Below are 19,185 nucleotides of genomic sequence, written 5' to 3' on the forward strand. Positions count from 1 at the left end.
AGCCCTCTAGTAGCGGGCGCCCAGCGTCCTCGTCTCTGCCTCTCTGGCCAGGACGGGAGGGCTGGCAACGGATAAGGAAAAGAGGCTCAGGGGCAAATGAGTCAATTCCGCAGCGAAGAAATTACCAAAATGATTAAAATAAACAAAATGGCAGGAAAACCAAAAAGACGACGTTTCCGATGGCAATTTGGCGAAGCTCACATCCGCGGGGGCAATTGTACGAAGCCCAACATCGAGAGTCCTAGAAAACCAAATTTCTCAGCCCAGCAAGGCGACGACCCCCTCTCTCTTTCCATGGGAGATGCAGCGGCGGCAACAGCCCGCCTCAATGCCTTCCATCCACAGCGTCCTGCCCGCGTGGACGTGGAGTCGTGGGTGGCCGCTGCCACGCGGTGCCCGCAGTCGATCGCGCTCACCGCGGAGGAGCTCCAAGCGTGGGGCCGCATGGTAGCGCCCGAGCACCCTGGCTCCTTCTCCCGCACCCACGCCCCGCGGGCGGCACCCGTCCTCTCCCCTCCCGCACCCCCGCCGGCCTCCTGCGCAGTAGCGGAGCACGGCGGCTCTGGCGATGGAGGCGGTCGCCGGGAGCGCGGAGGCAGCCGCGGGGTGCCAAATCCCGTCGACAAACCGCGCGGTCGCTCCCCTTCCATGCCACGCGCCTCCCCTTCTCTCTCGCCGCACCCGAACCACAACTCCTGCACCCACACACGTGCCATGGAATCGCAGCTCGTCGGTGCCTAATCACGCTTGCTCGCAGCTCGTCCTGGAGTTGAGCGCCTAATCACGCTTGCCGTGCCTTCCTCCTCCCTCCCGGCCTGCCTATAAAGCCCGCGTGCCCCTCCGCCGGCAGCAGTCACCACGTAGATTTCGATTCCTTCCACCAAAACAACCCCTCGTTCCGACCGTGTAGCAGCAGCGGAAGCAAGAGCGATCCGCCGCCGAGGGAAGAGCAGGGCGGAGGGAGAGATGGCGAGCTTTAAGGTCGCCGACGCGTCGGAGTACCTGACCATCACCGGCTGGGTCGTCGGCGTCAAGCTCGCGAAGAAGGCGTGGGTGTGGGTGTGGGTGTGGATGAAGATGTTCTTGTTCACTCTGCTCTTTGGATCCCTATCACTGTCTGCACAAGGTAAGGTTCTTGTCATTAAACCTATTACAGAAAAAAATACATACTATGAGTGACACAAATATTGATGAAAACAAAACTATGTATGTAGGTGGTCGACCACAATTATTAAATGCTAGAAGTTTTACAGCTAATAACACCATCAACTCAAAATCATTTGATGAGAGCAAGATTACCCTGATATTTTGTTCTTGGGGTAAGTGCGATTTTTTCGGACATGGCCTGCATGATTGTTATTGCTGTCCGGATGGAAGTTGGAAAGAGTATTGCCACCAGACAATGGAAGAGTGCAGGGCGAATTGCGCTCTGTGCAGACCCAAATGCTAGCTACCACCATTTGCGTGATTGATGATGGAAGGCATTGTGTGATCCAAAAATCAATCCACTATAATAGATCACTAGTGCTTTATTTATATCACTGTTGGAAAATAAAAGAACAATAGGTCCTTTGAGAGATTTTTTTAGGAAAATAAACTTTCTGCTTCTCAAAAATAATACCTTGAGAATATTAGCATCTAGCAGATACTGTACAAATGCATAGGTGGTATATCAATAATTCAATTTCAATATATATCAATAATTCAATTTCAATATATACATTTCTTCATGCTTTTGCATTAGAATCAATTCATGTTCAATTGCACATTTCTTTCTGTCGTGCTTCGTACCTTGTTCCATTATGATGCTGGCCAATTACTTTAGTTATTCAGATCGGCAACGGTCATTCAGATGTGTGATTGCAGGCAGCAGTTTGTATTAGGCTCGGCCACTCAGGTGAATGCAGATTAGTTTGCCAACCAAGCTTTGCAGAGAAGTCAGTATAAATTAAAAATACGGTGGGACACAAGACTAAGTGGATGGCTAATGGTTTAGCCAGCAGCCAGCGGCATGCTATGGCCATATCATTTGCGGCCTTAAAAATAAGCCTTCTCATATAGTGTGGCTGGCAAGATCAGTTTTAATGAGAGTTTTATGGATACAGTTATCTAGACTGAGAACTAGATAACTGTACCAGATGAGTTTTATGATGATGAAACTCTCCTCACATCATATAAAACTCCATGCTTATCTTTTCTTATTATATCAGCAAAACTGATAGTATTTAATATCATAAAACCTTCTATAAATCTCCATTAGGCCAGACTGGCCTAAAGAAGTTGGCTGAGCGTAAAACAAGCATTTAATTGTTGGCAGAGGTGAGGGAGACGAGTTTGTTGGCAGAGGTGAGAGAGACGAGGGCCGTTTAGTTCCCAAAAATTTTCACCTCCCATTTAAACATATGTATGAAGCACTAAATGTAATTAAATAACAAAACTAATTACACAGTTTGGATGTACATGACAAAACGAATCTTTTAAGCCTAATTAGTGCATGATTAGCCATAAGTGCTACAGTAACCCACATGTGCTAATGATGCGGTCAAAGGCCTCAAAAGATTCGTCTCTTGGTTTCCAAGTGAGTTCTGAAATTAGTTTTTTAATTAGTGCCTGAAAAACCCTTTCGACATCTGGTCAAACAATCGATGTGACATTTGATCCAAAAATTTTCACTAACTAAACACCCCCTGGACTAGAGAGCATGCAGTCTGTTTATTCGTCCGCAAGCCTGCAAGAGCTGCTCCTGCCTCGGGGTATGCAGCTTCACGCTAGCGAGTCGTGAGAAGCTCACCCCATACTCTCTCTTCATTTCTCGCTCTTCCAGCTGAATTTTGTAGGACGTGAAGACCCGAATCGCAAGCTAACTGTACCCATAATCCTTGCTCTAAGAGACGTTATTAGATGGGAGCAATCAACAAATAGGATCGACGTGGCAATTTGAAGCAGAAAATAGCAAGCAGCGTAGGGATGCCGCGCCGTGCCGTGAGAACAGGATCGGAGGGGTTCCAACGTCGTGCAGAAGGTATGCGCGTCGCACGCTGGAACAGGAACTCTTAATAATGGACGCCAACTTCCCCCGTCTGCTTTTGTTGGGAGCAGAGACAAATCCTTTTCTTTTTGTTTCTTTTCAATCAACTGTTGAACTGAGACTACCGCATTTGGGGAGTATTTTTCCCAACACGCCAAGGACTCCGTAACCGACGATCATCGTAGATCTCCATCACCGTCCGACCCAGGACTGGATGCCGCCGCTCATCAGACGATTCACATTGCAAGGTCGCAACTTTTCCGGAAATGGAAGGATGCGTGCAGCACCGGCTGTCCATCGCCTTGCGAAATGCACCAGGGAGGAAGATATAGCATGTGAGCACCTGCTTCCTCGAAGCTTCCATGTTGCTGGCTCGCACATGACCCTTCCTTCAAATTTGCCCGGTTAAAATCGAAGTTGCTGTAACACCACAGGTGTTAATCACCTATAATTAAATTAACCACAGCCATTAGTTCAAAACTCATGCGACAAATCACCAACTCAAACTTGATCCTGTCAGTTTGGGCCGGACCGGTCTGGGCAACCAGTCTGACCGGTTGGGGGCTGACTCAACCGTTTTGTTGGCCCCACATCATTTAAATCTCACACTCTCTCTCACCAACTTCCTCGGTCTCACCCCGTGCCCAGCTCGCCCTCCCGAGCTCTCTCTCCCTCCCTTCTCACCCAAACTCTAGAGATCCAAAACCCTCCCCTACCCTTGATCCAAGGCCCAAGGGAGCTTCAAATCGGTGGAGGATCAACTTCCCCATGTTCTCCTCCATGGGGTGACGCGGGATCGCAAGTTCTTCGTGGGGAAGGAGCCATTCAAGGTAATTTAGGAGTTTGGATCGATCTCTTGTTCTAGAAGGTTTTAGGTGGTTTCCTCTGGTCAAAAGCATCCACATGAACCCCTGAACTAGATCCTAGAAGGTATTTGGAGTTGATGGGCAATTTTCGCCGCAGCAAGGTTTCTAGGTTGTCTGGCTAGGACCGGTCTGACCGGTCGGAGGGACCGGTGTCACGGTAGTTTGAGTAGGACCGGTCTGACCGGTCGGGTGGACCGGTCTGACCGGTGCTAGCAGGGCTGAGTGGGTTCAATTAGGGCTAGTTGATGCAAATCGTTAGAATTTAATTTGGCTACTAGTTACTTGTAATTTTTATAAATCATACATACATTTCTCATGTCATATCCATATACATACGTATAGCAGCCGCGGCGGAGGAGGTGGTTGCGGAGCCACAGGAGCCCCAGGGGCAAGCCCCGCAGCAGGAGGTTCGCGAGGAGTCGGCCCAAGGCCCGGCTAACCCCGGTTTTGAGCAGCAGACTCGAGGAAAGCCCCGGTGCACATCCTATTATTTCAAACTTATGACACCTATATATATGTTTCTATTACTTGTGCATTAGGTTTAGAAATTGATTGGAACCCTAATTGCATGATCCTTAGGTTCCCTTGAGTTATACTAGAATGTATAGGATGATAGAAATGCTATGCTTAATAGTTCTCGATAGAAGTCGAGTGACTTCTTGTCACCCGCGAGATATAGGATATTTAGAAGTCGAGTAATTTCCGGTTACTCGCGAGATATAAGTTACATGTATTTGTATTATAGTATATGAGTTAATGGAAGTGATATGGAAATGTGAGACCGGACGGGAGTGATGATGATGCATAGGTATGGCAGCAGGACAAGGTTCCTGATTGTTTTAGCCCCGTCCGTGTCGGTTAAGGACCGTACCGTTGTCTGGCCCTGCTAATCGAGTTTGATATTGTACTAACCGCATGCCGGGAGTAGGAGGTAGTCGAAACCGGTAAGCCGAGTACTGCTTTGCTTCGAAAGTACAGGAACCCGCACCCAACTCCTGGGGCGAGTCGAGTAGTCGCGGAGAATTGGGGATGCGTATGTTTACTTTTGGTGGTCTCACGTTGAGCTCGGCTGACCATATGTCGTTGGGCTGGTTCCTGTAATTCGAGGCGGGGAGGGGAATGGTTGGTGCGTGTGGTCCGACGGGGCATACGCGTGCCATGTTGGTTAGGTCCACCTTGCAAGGTTAAATCGGATCGATTCGTCGTCAGTCGCTCTCGTATATGAGCACCTTGATCGCAGCACCGCATCGTAGTAATGTCTTATGAAACTTAAGTGATGATTGGAAATGACTACCATGAATTATTACTCCATATCTGTTATGATTTCTTAGCAGATGCAAATACTAGTTGAGAATGATAGTATATAGAATTTGGAGCTAAAAGTGGAAAAATAAGGACTCATTTTAGAAGCTTTTTATGCAAAATAACCACAAGCCAGAAAGCCTTGCATGTCTAGATATGTGGGCTAAGTTATACCCACTGGTCGGGTAAGCATTGCTGAGTATTAGAATACTCAGGGTTTGTTGCCACAATTATTATTACAGGACATCCGGACGTGGACTTCTGCCCCTGCTGTGTCGTTCATCCGCCGGGATGCAGAGGGGAGGGAGGTTGTGGAGCGAGACCCCTAGGCTGGGAGTCCGTCGGGTTGTACACTTGAGGGCTGAGTGTGCGGACTCTCTGTTTTGCGCATACCGGTCTGACTGGTGGTGTCGGCAGGCAGTGCCGACCGATCCGACCGGATGAGAGAACCGGTTTGAACGGTCTTGAAAGTTCAAAACTGATGGAAGCTAGAGTAGTAGTGGGATCTTTTATATTCGAACTTCAGTCATAACTATTGTAAAGTTTTTGTAAATTATGCAGCTCATGTACAGTATATGGATATTTGATCTCGGTTTGTAAAATTAAACGTTTCAGAATCTTGTTGTGAATGTATTTTAAAGTATTGTGTCGTGCTTGTACCATCTGCACCCGCCTTCGCGTGGGACTTCCGGTGTTGTTTCGATCGGGCCGTGGGTTGAGAAAGGATCGCCAAATTAAGCCATTAAGCTAATGCGCCCGATGAATTCAAATGATGGCAATTACGCTTAATTAGAGTTTTAATTTGACGGTTCCGTCACAGTTGCACACACACGTGACACGTAGCAGTGCCGTAGGCCATAACTGTGAAACATTCGTTGATCTTGTTTCCGACATGCCGGCGGCTATTGGTCTTGTACTCTGGTATCTCCAGCTCGGGGTCAATCAGTGCCAGAAATTTGGCGTGCGTTGTCATTTGCCAACCTAAGGCTTGTTTAGATTTTTCTGCGCTATAGTTATTTCGAACGTTTGACTACTAATTAGGAGTATTAAATGTGGATAATTGATAAAACCTATTTCATAACCTTCGAATGTAATTGCGAGACAAATTTTTTAAGTCTAATTGGACTATAATTAGATAATGTCGTGCTACAGTATACAATCTCTAATGATAGATTAATTAAACTTAATAGTTCGTCTCGTAATTTTCCGTCCATCAGTATAGTTAGTTTTATAATTAAATCATGTTTAGTTCTTCTAATCTTCGGTTGAAAATTATTACAGTAAATTTCGTCTAAATTTTTACTGAATTTAAACACACCCTTAACTCGTTCGCATTAGCCCCTCTAGCACACGCATCCCGTTATGTCCTCTCAGTGACGTACACTAGTATGTCTTACCGTACCTGCAATTCTTATATGCAAATCCACGGCTTGGGTGTATGACCGTTAAGTGGCGTAATTTGGAAAAATAAATTCTCCTTTGATAATGTATTGGCACCTTTTTTTTCATCTAAACTTGGTCACATTTGAACTACTTTTGACTTAGGAAAAAATAAAATATTTTATATTTCAGGACGGAGGGAGTACTTGTTTAGTGGGGTAATGTGGGCTAAAAATAATGTTCAATGCAAACTACCTCATCGGTGGAAATGTGAAAAAAAACTCTAAAAAATGTACTTATTAGAAGTTTTCAAATAGTCAGTGCAAGTAATTTTTATTATCCCCACCTAACTTTCAAATCCCAATTCGCCGATTTGCCAAGCTGCCTTTAGAAGTAAAAAATGGCAAACACAGAACAATTGAGGATTGTAATTTCTCACTCCGTAGACTGAACTTCAAGTGCAATGCTAGTAGCCTCGATCGGAAGCAATTAGTCATCATAGGTGGCAAGTAGTTCATGAGGAAAGTGCCGAGACTTGGAGGGAATCGTAGGCTCGTAGCATCGCGTGAAAACATAAGATTTACACTACGGTCGTGTCGTGCTGCGCTTCAACAGGGATTCGGTGGAAGTGGATGCAAACTCCACGCTGTTTTATAGTAGTTAAAAAGGAGATATAGTAATCATTCCTCGTTGCAATTCTCTCGCAGAAAAAAAGAGTGGCGAACTGAGTATAGCTCAGTTGGTAAGGTTCCTTATGGTGAACCTATTCACTAGGGTTCGAGTCCTCGACTCGACACTAGTGCTCGCACTTTCACGAGGCATCAGTGGTGACTTCGTCAATCTCGAGGATCTGCCGGTTTAATCTCTCGGAGGTGCTCATAGGGATAGGGTTGTGTGCGTGTGTTCATAGGGGTGAACGTGCATACGTATACATTTATGAGCATCTGCGTTTTTACCGTGTTTTAAAAAAAGAGCGAAAGTGGAAAGAGATGGAAGATTTCCTTCTTGGTAATGACTTCTTTGCAGCCAGCCGTATTGTTGTGGATTGGAACGGCCGACTGAATCCATCGACATCCAACAAAACATTTAATTGGAACTGTTCCCATTCCTCTAACGCCACCCACGCCTCCCCCCTCCACCTGCCCCTTCCTTGGCAGATCCGCCTATGCCTCCCTCAAGGGCCCGTGCCCCACCACATCTGCGCTGCCGCAAGCCCTCGCCCCCGCCGCCGACCGTCGTCGCGATGACACCGCAGCTCCTCGCCTCCGTCGTCGAGGCTGTCGGCGGGGAGGACCGCATCACCGGCCTCCCCAAGGAGCTCCTCGCACTCGTCTTCGGCATGCTCGGCTCCGGCAACTGCAAGCACTGCTCCCTCGTCTGTTGCCGCTGGCTCACCATCAAGGCCGCCTCCCGCCTCCGCCTCGTGCTCGACGCCCGGGTGCCACTCCTTTGACGACGAAGCACTCCCCGCGCTCCTCCACTGGTGCGGCTCACCGGCCTCCCCGCGCACTCCAGGTGTTCCCCTTCTTCCCTTCACCCCCCTCTCCCTCCCCTCTCCCCTCCTTAGATCCATCGCTTGCCGCTGCACAGATCCACCGCTTGCCGCTGCACAGATCCACCGCCTACTGCTGCTCAGATCCACCCATTACTCCCCTCCCTAGCTAGCTCGAGGACCACCTCCGCATCCTCCTCCCCCTCATCTGGGTGCCTCGCCCCCACAGCTACTTCGAGCCCTATGCCCCGTGGCAGGAGGCGGCGGGACAGCAGCCACACGAGCAAGCATTGGGGTTGGTGTACGACGCGGCGAGCGGGACGACGGCCGTGATTTGTGAGCTCTGTTCCACTGCGCGTAGGCAAACCAGTGTAGGTGCGTGATGCATGGAGGCAGCTTCTCAAGCACCGTGGTGAAGGCCCACTCACTCCCCTTCGGCCACAGATGTAGAACCTACAGATGGGCGAGGGGAGCTTCTTCGTGAGTGCCTTCCCTTTGTTCGTTCTGCATACTAGTAGTTGTTATCTCATCTCCTCACAATTTCAATGCAAGCTTTTCATCTTACAGCATGCTAGTATTACCCTTTGGCTAGAAACGTATAGCCTGTAGATGTATTGATTTACTATTTTATTTCCTAATCAACAGGACAAAGGGTGTATGTTGCTCGATTGAAGCTGTAGATGGTATTTGTAGATGTTATGCATACTGCACGTGTGTTAGCTTTAATAATGATAGTATCTAGGTGTAGCTTATAACTTATTTCTGTTTTTCATTTTCCTGTCATGTTTGCCATAGTTTGGTGGAGCTTTGTGTCCTTCAACATTTTATAAGCAGGAGCCAGGGAGGGTGACATGTTCAAGTGATTATGAGCACGAGCTTGAATTTGCATGGTATACTTCTAGATGCCCCGGGTGTTTTTGATCCTTTTTGTATTTCAGCTATGAATGCCTATTACATAAAAGTATGCTAGGTGCTAGCTATAGTTTGATAATCCAGCTATAGTTGCTAGATTCAGTATACGGAAAATCATTCCTAGTTGCTAGATGTTTTAGCTTTGATTGGTCAATCAATATGCTGCAAGTTTCTCAAATCATTTTCTGTTAAATCCAGAAGCACAAGTGCAGTGTGAAGAGCCTTTTTAAACTGTCCCTAGATGACTGTAAAGGAAAGGGGTTTCCATACATACTACCATTATATATCCCAGTTCCCTAGATCAGGTTTTAAATACATGGTTTACTAGGCAATAATATGGTTCTTATTTTATATAATTTTATAATTATAACAAGGCAAAACAATGTATTTTGTTAGGCAAAATTATAGTTACCAGCTAGGCAATAATATGAGAGGGAATTTGAAAATATTATGGTTCCTGATTATAAATCAATATACTTCATTAGGCAATAAACTACTTCGGAGCCGCCGCCGGCTCCTGCCACTTCTGAGCCAAGGGAATCGAGGGTGTTTTCCGCTCTTGCCTCCATCTCGAGGACCATCAAGCGCCTCTATGGCCTCGCTAAATCTGAGCCCATCAAGGCTATGGATCCGGGGGCAATCAAAGCTGCACTGGGAAGCCGCAGCAGCGGCTTGGAACCATCGCCCGACAGTAAGCACAAGCAGCTGTCCAGCAGCGAGCTGCAACCTGCAAGCATAAGCAGAGCTATTTGCAATCGTATTGTACATATACGCAACATTAAGGTTCTTCACTAACTGATATTTGTTTCTACTCACAGTTGTACTATTTTGTGTTAGCATTTTTTAGGAAACTTATGCTAAATCAACTAGCATTTTGGTAAAAACTCATAAGCATTTCAATTGGGTTAGTAATGTCCTTTTACGATCTCGTATAGTCATTTTAGTGTTGGTTCTCAAGAATATTCTACAGAGGCAATAATATTAGTTCCGGTAGGCAATAATATCAGTTTCCATAAGCAATAATATTGCTCTACCTAGGCATAACAATACAATTTCACAAGAATTGTGTCTGCGGGTGTTTTATAAACCGTAACTTTAATTTTGATGTTTCTATTTGGTAGCTTGCTGAGCCTCCTTTACCGTCAACACCAGGGAACACATATATGTGATCCTCATGATGGCGGTCCACCACTGGGGGAGAATGCTGGTACAATTGCACCCTTGAGGACATAGCTGGGGAGTAAAAGAAGCGACTGCTCCCGGAAGGTGCAAATCTTGTGCCTTTTCTTTTTCTCCTCTATAGTATCTGTTAAAAACAACCCAAACTGACTTGATGACTGTTATAGAGATGGAACTTTTGCTATCTCCATGTGTTGTTGACTTCTGTTTTGTATGTTATTGGAGCCATTTGACAGGCACCGGGACAAACAGTAGTGTGGTTTAGAAAAGCTCTAGCCGTTGAACCTGTCAAGGGCAATCTGTGGCTCAGTGGGTGCTCAGATTGTGGTCATGATGGAGGTGTGTACAGCTCCCCCATGCGTATGTTGAAGGTAATACATCGTTACGATGAGTCATTTTATCAATCTTGCTTTTCTGACTGCCTGACTATGTTGTCATATGAACCTGTTTATCTAGGAGTCTTATTTTGCTAAATGATATTTTAATCAGTGAGCTAGGCAACCTAGTGCATTATCTAGGCAATTCTTCTGATTTCATGTATGCAACTCAATGCATTTATCTAGCCAATTATACCAATCTTAAAAAAAAAGTTCAAGCATCGTTTGTTTACTGAAGTATTCAGCCTTGGTGATGTTTTACTCCTGATACTAACTGCACTTGCTACTCTTTCACTAATTTGTGTTCCTTTCCTCCTTTTAGTCCTCCAAAAGTGTGTTCATAAGTTGGTTGATGTACTTTTCTTTTCTGCCTGCAAGTTTCTTCAGCAGATCAACACTATAACATGCTCTACATCTGTAAGGCTGCTAACATTTTTTTGTATATCCAGAGTTTAATTAGAGTTTTCAATTTTTGATCCATAGTGAAATAAAGACTTTCCTTTTTTATTACATATTTGGTGTTTGGTGATCAGAAAGTTCATGAGATCATCATCGGCAGCAGTTTAGTTGCACCTCAACCTAGCTTGATTTTATTCATGTGTAACTTGATATTAGTTGTAGTACCTTCAATATTTTTGTTTGGTGGTAGTTTTAATCATCGGCTGTAATCAACAGTACAACAGTTGAGGCAATCATGATTTGTATGTGGTAATAGTTTTGAAACTATGTGAATATTTGGAATTTAGATGAGGTGAAACTTTGTAAATGTTCTAATTTGCTTTCAGATTTTCATAATTTTGCTTATGAGGTTTCAAAAGTTGCTTTTGTCATTGCAAATTTTGAAACATCTAGAAGCAAGCAAATTAGGAGAGGGATGGTGCCACAGTGGTACAGGTCTGATTTTTTGGCGAAAACATTAATCATGACTGGAGCCAACTATTTTTTTCCTGATCTAGCAGTTCTTTACCAAATAAAAAAAACTAGTAACCTGCTTATCTAAAAAAGGGACGGGCCGTACGGCCGGCCTAAATTACGGCCGGCCGTACGTTAGCCAACCCCTTCCTTCTTTCCTAATAATTCATAGAGATGGAAGATTTCCTTCTTTTCCACGGAACACACCGCTCAGACGCTTCGACGGAACAATCGCCAAGGCCACCACACGAGGCTTCGACGGACGGTCGCAGATCTCCTGCCGTGCCTCGCCGGGACTCGCCCACGACCGTCTGATCGCTTCCACCTCGATCACGCAGGCTCGCACCCAACCGCAAAGTTCTTTCCCCCGCCGCCGGCTAAAACCCCAATCCGATCTGCTCGGTCGATCCCCTTCTCCCTCCCTGCCTATAAATCCGCCCCCTCCGCCGGCTCCCCCTCACCAATCACCACATAGATTTCGATTCCTTCCACCAGAACAATCCCCCCGTTCCGATCGTGTAGGAGCAGCGGCAGCAAGTCCAGAGCGATCCGCCGCCGAGGGAGATCGATGGCGAGCTTCAGGGTCGCCGACGCCTCCGAGTACCTGGGCATCACGGGCTGGGGCATCGACGACGTCAAGCTCGCGAAGAAGGCGTGGGTGTGGGTCGGCCAGCAGTGCAAGAAGTTCGACATCACGCCCGTCAACTACGAGTTCGAGGTCCACGCCATGAGCTCCGAGAAGCTGCCCTTCATCCTCCCCGCCGTCTTCACCTGTTCACCATCGGGCCCAAGATCGCCGACGACGGCACCCACGGGGCCTCCCTGCTGCTCTACGCCAAGCTCATCGCGCCGCACGACAAGAACTCGTCCCACGTCCGCGAGCTCGTCAAGGGCGTCATCCAGGGCGAGACGCGCGTGCTGGCGGCGTCCATGACCATGGAGGAGATCTTCCAGGGCACCAAGTCGTTCAAGCAGGCCGTCTTCGAGAACGTCCAGCTCGAGCTCAACCAGTTCGGCCTCTACATCTACAACGCCAACGTCAAGCAGCTCGTCGACGTCCCCGGCCAGGAGTACTTCTCGTACCTCGGGCAGAAGACGCAGCAGGGCGCCGTGAAGCAGGCCAAAGTGGACGTCGCCGAGGCGCGGATGCGCGGCGCCATCGACGCCAAGGAGCGGGAGGGGACCACGCTGCAGAAGGCGGCCGAGGTGGACGCGCAGACCAAGGTCTTCCGCGTGCGCCAGGAGGCCATCGGGATCAAGGAGCAGGCCAAGGTGGAGGCCGAGGTCAAGGTGTTCGAGAACGAGCGGGAGGCCGTCGTCGCCGCGGCCAAGGCCGACCTCGCCACCAAGAAGGCCGCGTGGGACCGGCAGACCAAGGTGGCCGAGGTCGAGGCGGCCAAGGCCGTCGCCATCCGCGAGGCCGAGCTGCAGATAGAGGTGGAGCGGAAGAACGCGCTGCGCCTCACCGAGAAGCTCAAGGCCGAGCAGCTCAGCAAGGCCACCGTGCAGTACGACACGCAGGTAATCCCATTGGCATTTAGTAGCAGTAGTACCAGATGCATTTCCTTTGCAATTCTCAGGTTCCAAAATCATTCGTCGGATGTCGACCGTGATCAATTTCATTTTCGATTCACAATCAATTTCAACTCGCTGTTCTGAATAAAATCTGCAAATAAATTCGCATGCAGGTGCAAGACTCGAACGCGGCGCTGTACAGCCGGCAGAAGGCCGCGGAGGCGAAGCTGTACGAGCAGCAGAAGGCCGCGGAGGCGCGCAAGGCGCAGGCGGACGCGCAGTTCTTCGAGCAGAAGCTGGCCGAGGACGCCAAGCTGTACGCCAAGCAGAAGGAGGCGCCTAGAAGTTGACATTATCAAAGGTTCGATTCCGCAGCTTCCTCATGTGGCATCCTTGAAAATTCATGTCACACTAGGGGAAGGACGTAGTTCCTATGCAGCTGGCATAGCAAGTCTCCTCGCACAATGCAGTAGTATTCGATACCTCGGCCTAAATTTTCGCTACTGGGTAAGATGAATATTCTGCCTTCAGTCCATACACACTACGATGATAAGGCTCTATTTATTCCACCCCATAAACCCCGTAAACACAAAAAAACATCACATCAAATATTTTGACACATGCATGAAGTACTAAATGAAGTCTATTTACAAAACTTTTTGCATGGATGAGCTGTAAATCGCGAGACGAATCTAATGAGCCTACTTAATCCATGATTTGAAACAGCAATACTACAGTAACCATCCGCTAATTATTAATTAATCATGGATTAATTTGCATCATTAGATTCGTCTCGCGATTTACAACACATCTGTGCAAAAAGTTTTGTAAATAGACTTCATTTAGTACTTCAAATTAGCAAGATTCCATCGCAATTTTTTTTTTTTGCAAACCATCTAAACACGACCTAAATAAAGTTTTTTTTTCTCGGTTCCCTTTGTTTCCATCCATACGCTGAATAATGATGCATATATCCTTCCATATCTTCACTGCAGAAGAATGACCCACAATTGGATCTCGCGCGCGATAACTCGGCTCCCAGCTGGGAATCCCATGAGCTCTCCTTACCTCATCTCCAGGTAGCAGAGTTCGAGAAGTTGATGGGGACTGATGACGAACACCAGTTCATACTGAGGCTGTGTTTAGATCCCTGTAAAAATGGGAGAAAAAATCACATCGAATACTGTAGCATACTGTAGCATTTTTCATTTGTTTGTAGTAAATATTATCCTACTATGACCTAACTAGGCTCAAAAGATTCGTCTCGCAACGTACATCAAAACTATGCAATTAGTTTTTTATTTACCTACATTTAGTACTCTATACATGGGTCATTTGCTATATTTAATGTTTTGATGTGATTTTGATGTGATGGAAAGTTTGAATTTTGGGAGGGTTTTTGGATCTAAACACACCCTGACAAGGACCTCAGGAATTCAGAAGGTAGCCTTTAGTTTCGACCAAAAATCCGGCAAAAAGGAAGCGAAGATGGTTGTAAACTTATGCCACGCGCTAGCCGGTGGGTCCTGGACTACGATTTGTCGTACAACTGGAGGCGTTGTGCATGAGTGGAGATCGACAGTAGAGATCGAAGAAGTCCTTAGGTTGAACAGTTTGCACCACCCATATTAAATTAAACTAAGCGTTTGCATCTTATTTCTATTTTCCTCGTTGGCCATCCTCCCTTTTGCGTTAGAGTGGCATTCTAGTATGAGAACTATTGCAATCTGCAGTTACACACTACACCAAATCTTCAGGAAATATGAGCAGAATGTTCCTAATTATTACAAGTTCCTTGTACCATGCTATTCTTTTCTTGATGTAAAGATTGAAGTGCATGGACTACAAGGAGGTTGCAGTTATCTCTTGTGAAATTTTTTCCCAGTGTCAAGATTGCAGCAGTTTTCTCTCTCTTTCTGTTGAGCTTTTTACTGGGGGAGAGCAACTTTTCCTTTTTCTTCTTCTTCTTCTCTTTTTAGACAGCTCGCCGCCATCTCGTCACCCTCGACTACCAGCTCCCGCTAGGTTCGCAACGGATTCAGGGCCTGTTTGGCAGGGCTCCGGCTCCTCCGAAAACGGCTCCGGCTCCGGCTCCTCTGGTGGAGCGGCTTCTCTGGTAGAGTTGGAGCCGTTTTGTAAAACATTTGGCAAAACAGCTTCACTTGTTGAATTAAGGTTGTAAAATGTCTAAATTACCATTCTTTACATTTTTCTTTTGCCCTTTTCTTTTTTTACTCCTCTCTATTTCTTTTTCTTTTTTTTTCTCTCCTCCCTTCTTATCCATTCCCCTAGCACCCCACCGTCCCCTCGCGTCGTTTCCTCCACCGCGGGAGCCCGCCTCGCTTCCTCCTCTGCGGGAGCGCCGCCCATCGTCCCTCGCACCGCTTCCTCCTCCGCGGGAGCCCGCCCCGCTTCCTCCTCCACTGGAGCGCCGCTAGCCTTCACCCACGCCTCCTCCTCGCGCCGCCAGCGCCTCCTCCCGCGAGATCCGGCCGGCCACCGCGCGCCTCCGACTGCGAGATCCGGCAAGCCTCGTCCTCCGGCAAGCCACCGCGTGCCTCCAACCGCGAGATCCGGCAAGCCTCGTCCTCCGGCCGCCCGCACCTCCGACCGCGAGATCCGGCCGGCCACGACCTTCCGCCGGCCCTGCACCCGCCGCCACGCGATGGCGCGAAGTGCTGCACACGCGGGGCAAAAGGGGCAGCGGCGTGCAGAAGATTCACGGAGCCGGATGGAGCTACGATTTCGCAGCTCCTCCTCGTCTATGTAAGCCGCAAGGGGCTCCGGCAGAGGCTCCAAACCTGGAGCAGGTGCCAAAACGACCGTTTGGCAGGGCTCCGGCCGGAGCCGCTCCTGGAGCCCTGCCAAACAGGGCCTCAGGCGAGCGAGAGAGAAGCCGCGGTAGAGTGCTGGTGAGTAAAATGAGGCCCACCTGCCAGCCCCTGATTAGGCAAACAGCTGGGCCGCCCATGAAATGGGCCGAACATTAATCGGGCTTACCTGGGCCGAATTTTCCTCGCGCGCCTGCTTAAACCCCGAAACCCTAGCCGCCGCCGCGCCCGCCGGTGCAGCTCGCCGGCGCGGCGCGCGACGCGGAGCTCCGCCTCGCCGCGGCGCTGTCCCGCGAGGAGGTCCTCCGCCGGCGCCGGCGCCGCCTGCTGCAGCTCTGCTCCCTCTACCGCGCCCAGTTCTGGGCGCTCGCCGACGAGCTCCCCGCCCGGCACGGCGAGTACTGGTGGGAGCACGGCGCCAGCCCCGCGCTCGACGACGAACCCCCGCGCGCCCGGCTCCCGCCGTCCCTGCCGCTGCTGAAAGGGAATGGGGCCAGTGCCGCACCGCCGGGGAATGGGGGCCCCGTTGGGCCGCTCGAGAATGGCTGCCGCGGTGCGGTCGCTACCCCTGCGGGCGGGAGGGCCGGGTGCGCGGCCTCGAATTGCGAGGCCAAGGCGATGCCCCTGTCCCACTACTGCTTCAATCATATCCTCTTGGACCCCAAGCAGCAGCTCTATCAGCACTGCCCCTTCCCCACTAGGACAAGGTATACTTCCTGGGTTGACCAGGGGAGTCCAGGATATGATCGGGTCGTATAAACTTCGCTATACAATTCTGGTTTTTGCTGGGCTATGTGTGGTGCCCTGGTCAGAAATGAGTTTAGCTCTTCTACAGGAAATTGGAGTAATAGTTTCTTTTCTCGTCGAGAACTTGTTCAAGCAAATTGATTTGGTGGCTATGTTACTGTTGAAGTGTTGAATTTCGTTTTCTAACTCATGATTGGGAGAACACTAGGTTTGTGGACATGTACTGTTCAAGGCTTTGACAAAGCCTCGCAACTCTGGTTGGAATAGATCAGTTCCCATGTATTCCTTGTTCCCCTTTTTAGTGGAGTTAGCTACATCAGCACCCGGACTCCTATAATTTACATACTATTTTAATGAAGTGTAAATGCTAGCGGATATACTATTTTAACTAGAAGCTGGCTTGATAGCTGTCTCCCGGCTTAACTAGGCACTTTTTTAAAACACCAGATTCAACTTGTTGAGTCTGAATCAAATATAGAATAGATCAATTGTTACCTCTTAAAACTATTATGTCATTTTAACGTTTTGAAATAAAATAATGATAATAAAAAATGTTATGTTATATCTTCCTGGAGTAGGTCAATACACTTCATTAATAAAAACTATTATGACATAAAACTATTATGTCATATACCAAATCCAGAATTCATTGGTCAATACACATGGAATTTTGCTTTGACTACTATAGGTTGTAGTCAGTTTTGGTGCTATCATTTATTGCAATGGCGGGTTAAGGTCTTTGGTATCTGTTTACTACTATTTCCTGTTTTCACCTGTTTGCTATACACATATTATGGATTTAAATTCTGGGCCTCAGGAACTATGTTTTGCAATCAATACTTGGTCTTATGCACATGCATGGGCATCTGTTAATTATTTATGCTAACAATGTACTGCCAACTTTACTTTTGAGATATTTTCTCATATTGATTGTGTCTCATACTTAGGGGGCATTTACTCTGATGATTTTCTGCAGTGGCGTGCCAAATGGGGAAGCAATTTGTGGAAACCCTGTTCTGAGAGGCATTACTCCACTACGATGTTCTGATCATCATCCAAAATCTCCGAAACTCATCATAGAAGCTTTGACAAATGTAGGAATTGACCTGCCCTTGACAAGTAAGAGTGTTCCAAAATTGAGTCTCTTGATTTCTGAAACAATCCGGGAAATTCAGATGAAAAGAAAGCTTTCCATTTATGGTGGAAAGACTGCACCTTCTGATATGTCATTGAAATGATTTGTTTGGATCAGCCTGTGATCTCTTTGTACATGATGGCCCTACAAAGATGGGAGATGTTTTACTTCAAAAAAAGATGGGAGATGTTCCATTATAAATACCAGGTGTCAATGTTCACCAAATGTTCAAAAGAAGAAACAATGAATTGTTAAACTATTGGATAAGTTATGGTGCAGTGAAGGAAGTTGTGCAATTTAGAACAATTGGCTGCTTTTAAGCTACCATCTTTAAACCTTGAATAGAAGAAAAATTTTGGACTGGGCTTTCAACAGCCACATGAGGTATGTGAAGTCACTACTAGACCATTGTTTGCTAATTGCTATTTTGAGTTGCTGATATATATATATGTTGGCAAATATATTATTACAAATACGCAACTCGAAACTGTTTTGCATAGCTAGCAATATAGATAAAAAAGGTTCATTTGCTTTACTTTGAACTTTGTGATTTCGCCTTGTGTTGTTATAATTCCCTGCTTCATTGACGATCTTGTGAAATTTTTGTGCTAGCTTTGGGTCATGCACTAATCACGCTACACATTTAATTTTGCCCAATGGCTCATGGAAATGAATCTGTATTACATGGAAATATTTCTGCAGTAATAGCAAACATTTCCTAATGCTAGTGATTAGTGAAAGAAACATCCAGAACTAGATATAGAACAGTGTTATACTTGTTATCTTTTTGATAGGTCGTAAATTGAATAGAAATTAACCTGTCTTTAGTCCTGATTGTTTACATTTTGTCATATTCAATATTTATATCCTATACATAGTGAGAGCACAGTGGTAGAACACAATTTGTATCTGTGTATATAGTATAATGAAATTAATATATCATGCTTGCTGAGTTGTGACAGGAATGGTAAATAAAGTTGAAGGAATTGAAGGGTTGTATTGAGTCTTGGATGATCAGTCAGGCTACCCCAATGAGCTACAGTTTCCTTCTATTTAGTCTTCCCTGTGTGGGGAATGTTCAGCATGAAAATTTCTTACATATAGTCGTAAATTGTGGTAGTTGTTATTAGTTTGGGGTATAGGTATTTATCTTTGGGGCTGCACCCCAGCATTCGAAATTAGTGACTGGCAGTCGTTTGGGGCTATATCTAGCTTGCAAAATGTGCATGCATCATGCATGGTTGATTGATTTGTGTTACTTGGGACGTCTGTTCTTGGGTTGTTTTCTTAGTCTAATGCTCAACTCATTCCTTGTTCAGTTGCAGCCTGTATATTGCTCTATTGTTTTGGTGCCTAGCTTCTTTTAGCTTGGTGTCAAGACAGCGTATTCTTGACATTTAATATTATCACAGCATCTTCACTCAGTTCATCCTCTTACAAGTAATGCAGACATGGCCTTCTACATATCTGTCAGCTCACCTGTGGAGAATATCCACATTATTTCTCATA

The 19,185-nt window shown here is 46.9% G+C and overlaps 2 protein-coding genes and 1 long non-coding RNA gene across 16 annotated transcripts; all 3 read left to right on the forward strand.

Moving 5' to 3' along the window:
• The first annotated feature begins 275 nt into the window (after positions 1-275).
• On the forward strand, positions 276-1,714 carry LOC120650737. The gene is made up of 2 exons (XR_005665788.1): positions 276-1,126; positions 1,215-1,714. It is a non-coding gene; the product is annotated as an uncharacterized LOC120650737 (long non-coding RNA).
• A 5,965-nt stretch (positions 1,715-7,679) lies between these two features.
• On the forward strand, positions 7,680-14,269 carry LOC120650739 (flotillin-like protein 2). 14 transcript variants are annotated; one of them, XM_039927978.1, is made up of 9 exons: positions 7,680-8,091; positions 8,298-8,958; positions 9,466-9,763; positions 10,102-10,246; positions 10,396-10,530; positions 10,859-10,953; positions 11,070-12,969; positions 13,137-13,324; positions 13,959-14,214. In XM_039927978.1, exons 7-8 carry the CDS (start codon positions 12,379-12,381, stop codon positions 13,311-13,313), a joined length of 768 nt encoding a protein of 255 aa, XP_039783912.1. In that variant the 5' UTR covers positions 7,680-8,091; positions 8,298-8,958; positions 9,466-9,763; positions 10,102-10,246; positions 10,396-10,530; positions 10,859-10,953; positions 11,070-12,378; the 3' UTR covers positions 13,314-13,324; positions 13,959-14,214. The 14 variants fall into 14 exon arrangements, 13 of the variants coding, with proteins under 13 accessions (XP_039783912.1, XP_039783913.1, XP_039783911.1 ...); XM_039927979.1 differs by having other exon boundaries at positions 10,915-10,953; XM_039927977.1 differs by having other exon boundaries at positions 7,681-8,091; positions 10,396-10,953.
• Positions 14,270-14,800: 531 nt separating this feature from the next.
• Positions 14,801-19,105, forward strand: LOC120647820. Its single transcript, XM_039924653.1, has 4 exons — positions 14,801-14,815; positions 16,011-16,501; positions 17,518-18,060; positions 18,639-19,105. Exons 1-3 carry the CDS (start codon positions 14,801-14,803, stop codon positions 17,777-17,779), a joined length of 768 nt encoding a protein of 255 aa, XP_039780587.1. The 3' UTR covers positions 17,780-18,060; positions 18,639-19,105.
• The last annotated feature ends 80 nt before the right edge of the window (positions 19,106-19,185 follow it).

Source organism: Panicum virgatum, chromosome 9K (assembly GCF_016808335.1).
Source record: "Panicum virgatum strain AP13 chromosome 9K, P.virgatum_v5, whole genome shotgun sequence".
In the NCBI taxonomy this organism is placed as follows: Eukaryota; Viridiplantae; Streptophyta; class Magnoliopsida; order Poales; family Poaceae; genus Panicum; species Panicum virgatum.

What these genes read in the sequence shown, in the direction of transcription:
- LOC120650739 (XM_039927978.1), top strand. Translation starts at nt 12,379, where the DNA reads ATGACCATGGAGGAGATCTTCCAGGGCACCAAGTCGTTCAAGCAGGCC. An exon ending in CCGTGCAGTACGACACGCAG is followed by an intron (nt 12,970 to 13,136) that starts GTAATCCCATTG and finishes ATTCGCATGCAG; the next exon opens with GTGCAAGACTCGAACGCGGC.
- LOC120647820 (XM_039924653.1), top strand. An exon ending in CCCTTCCCCACTAGGACAAG is followed by an intron (nt 16,502 to 17,517) that starts GTATACTTCCTG and finishes GATTTTCTGCAG; the next exon opens with TGGCGTGCCAAATGGGGAAG.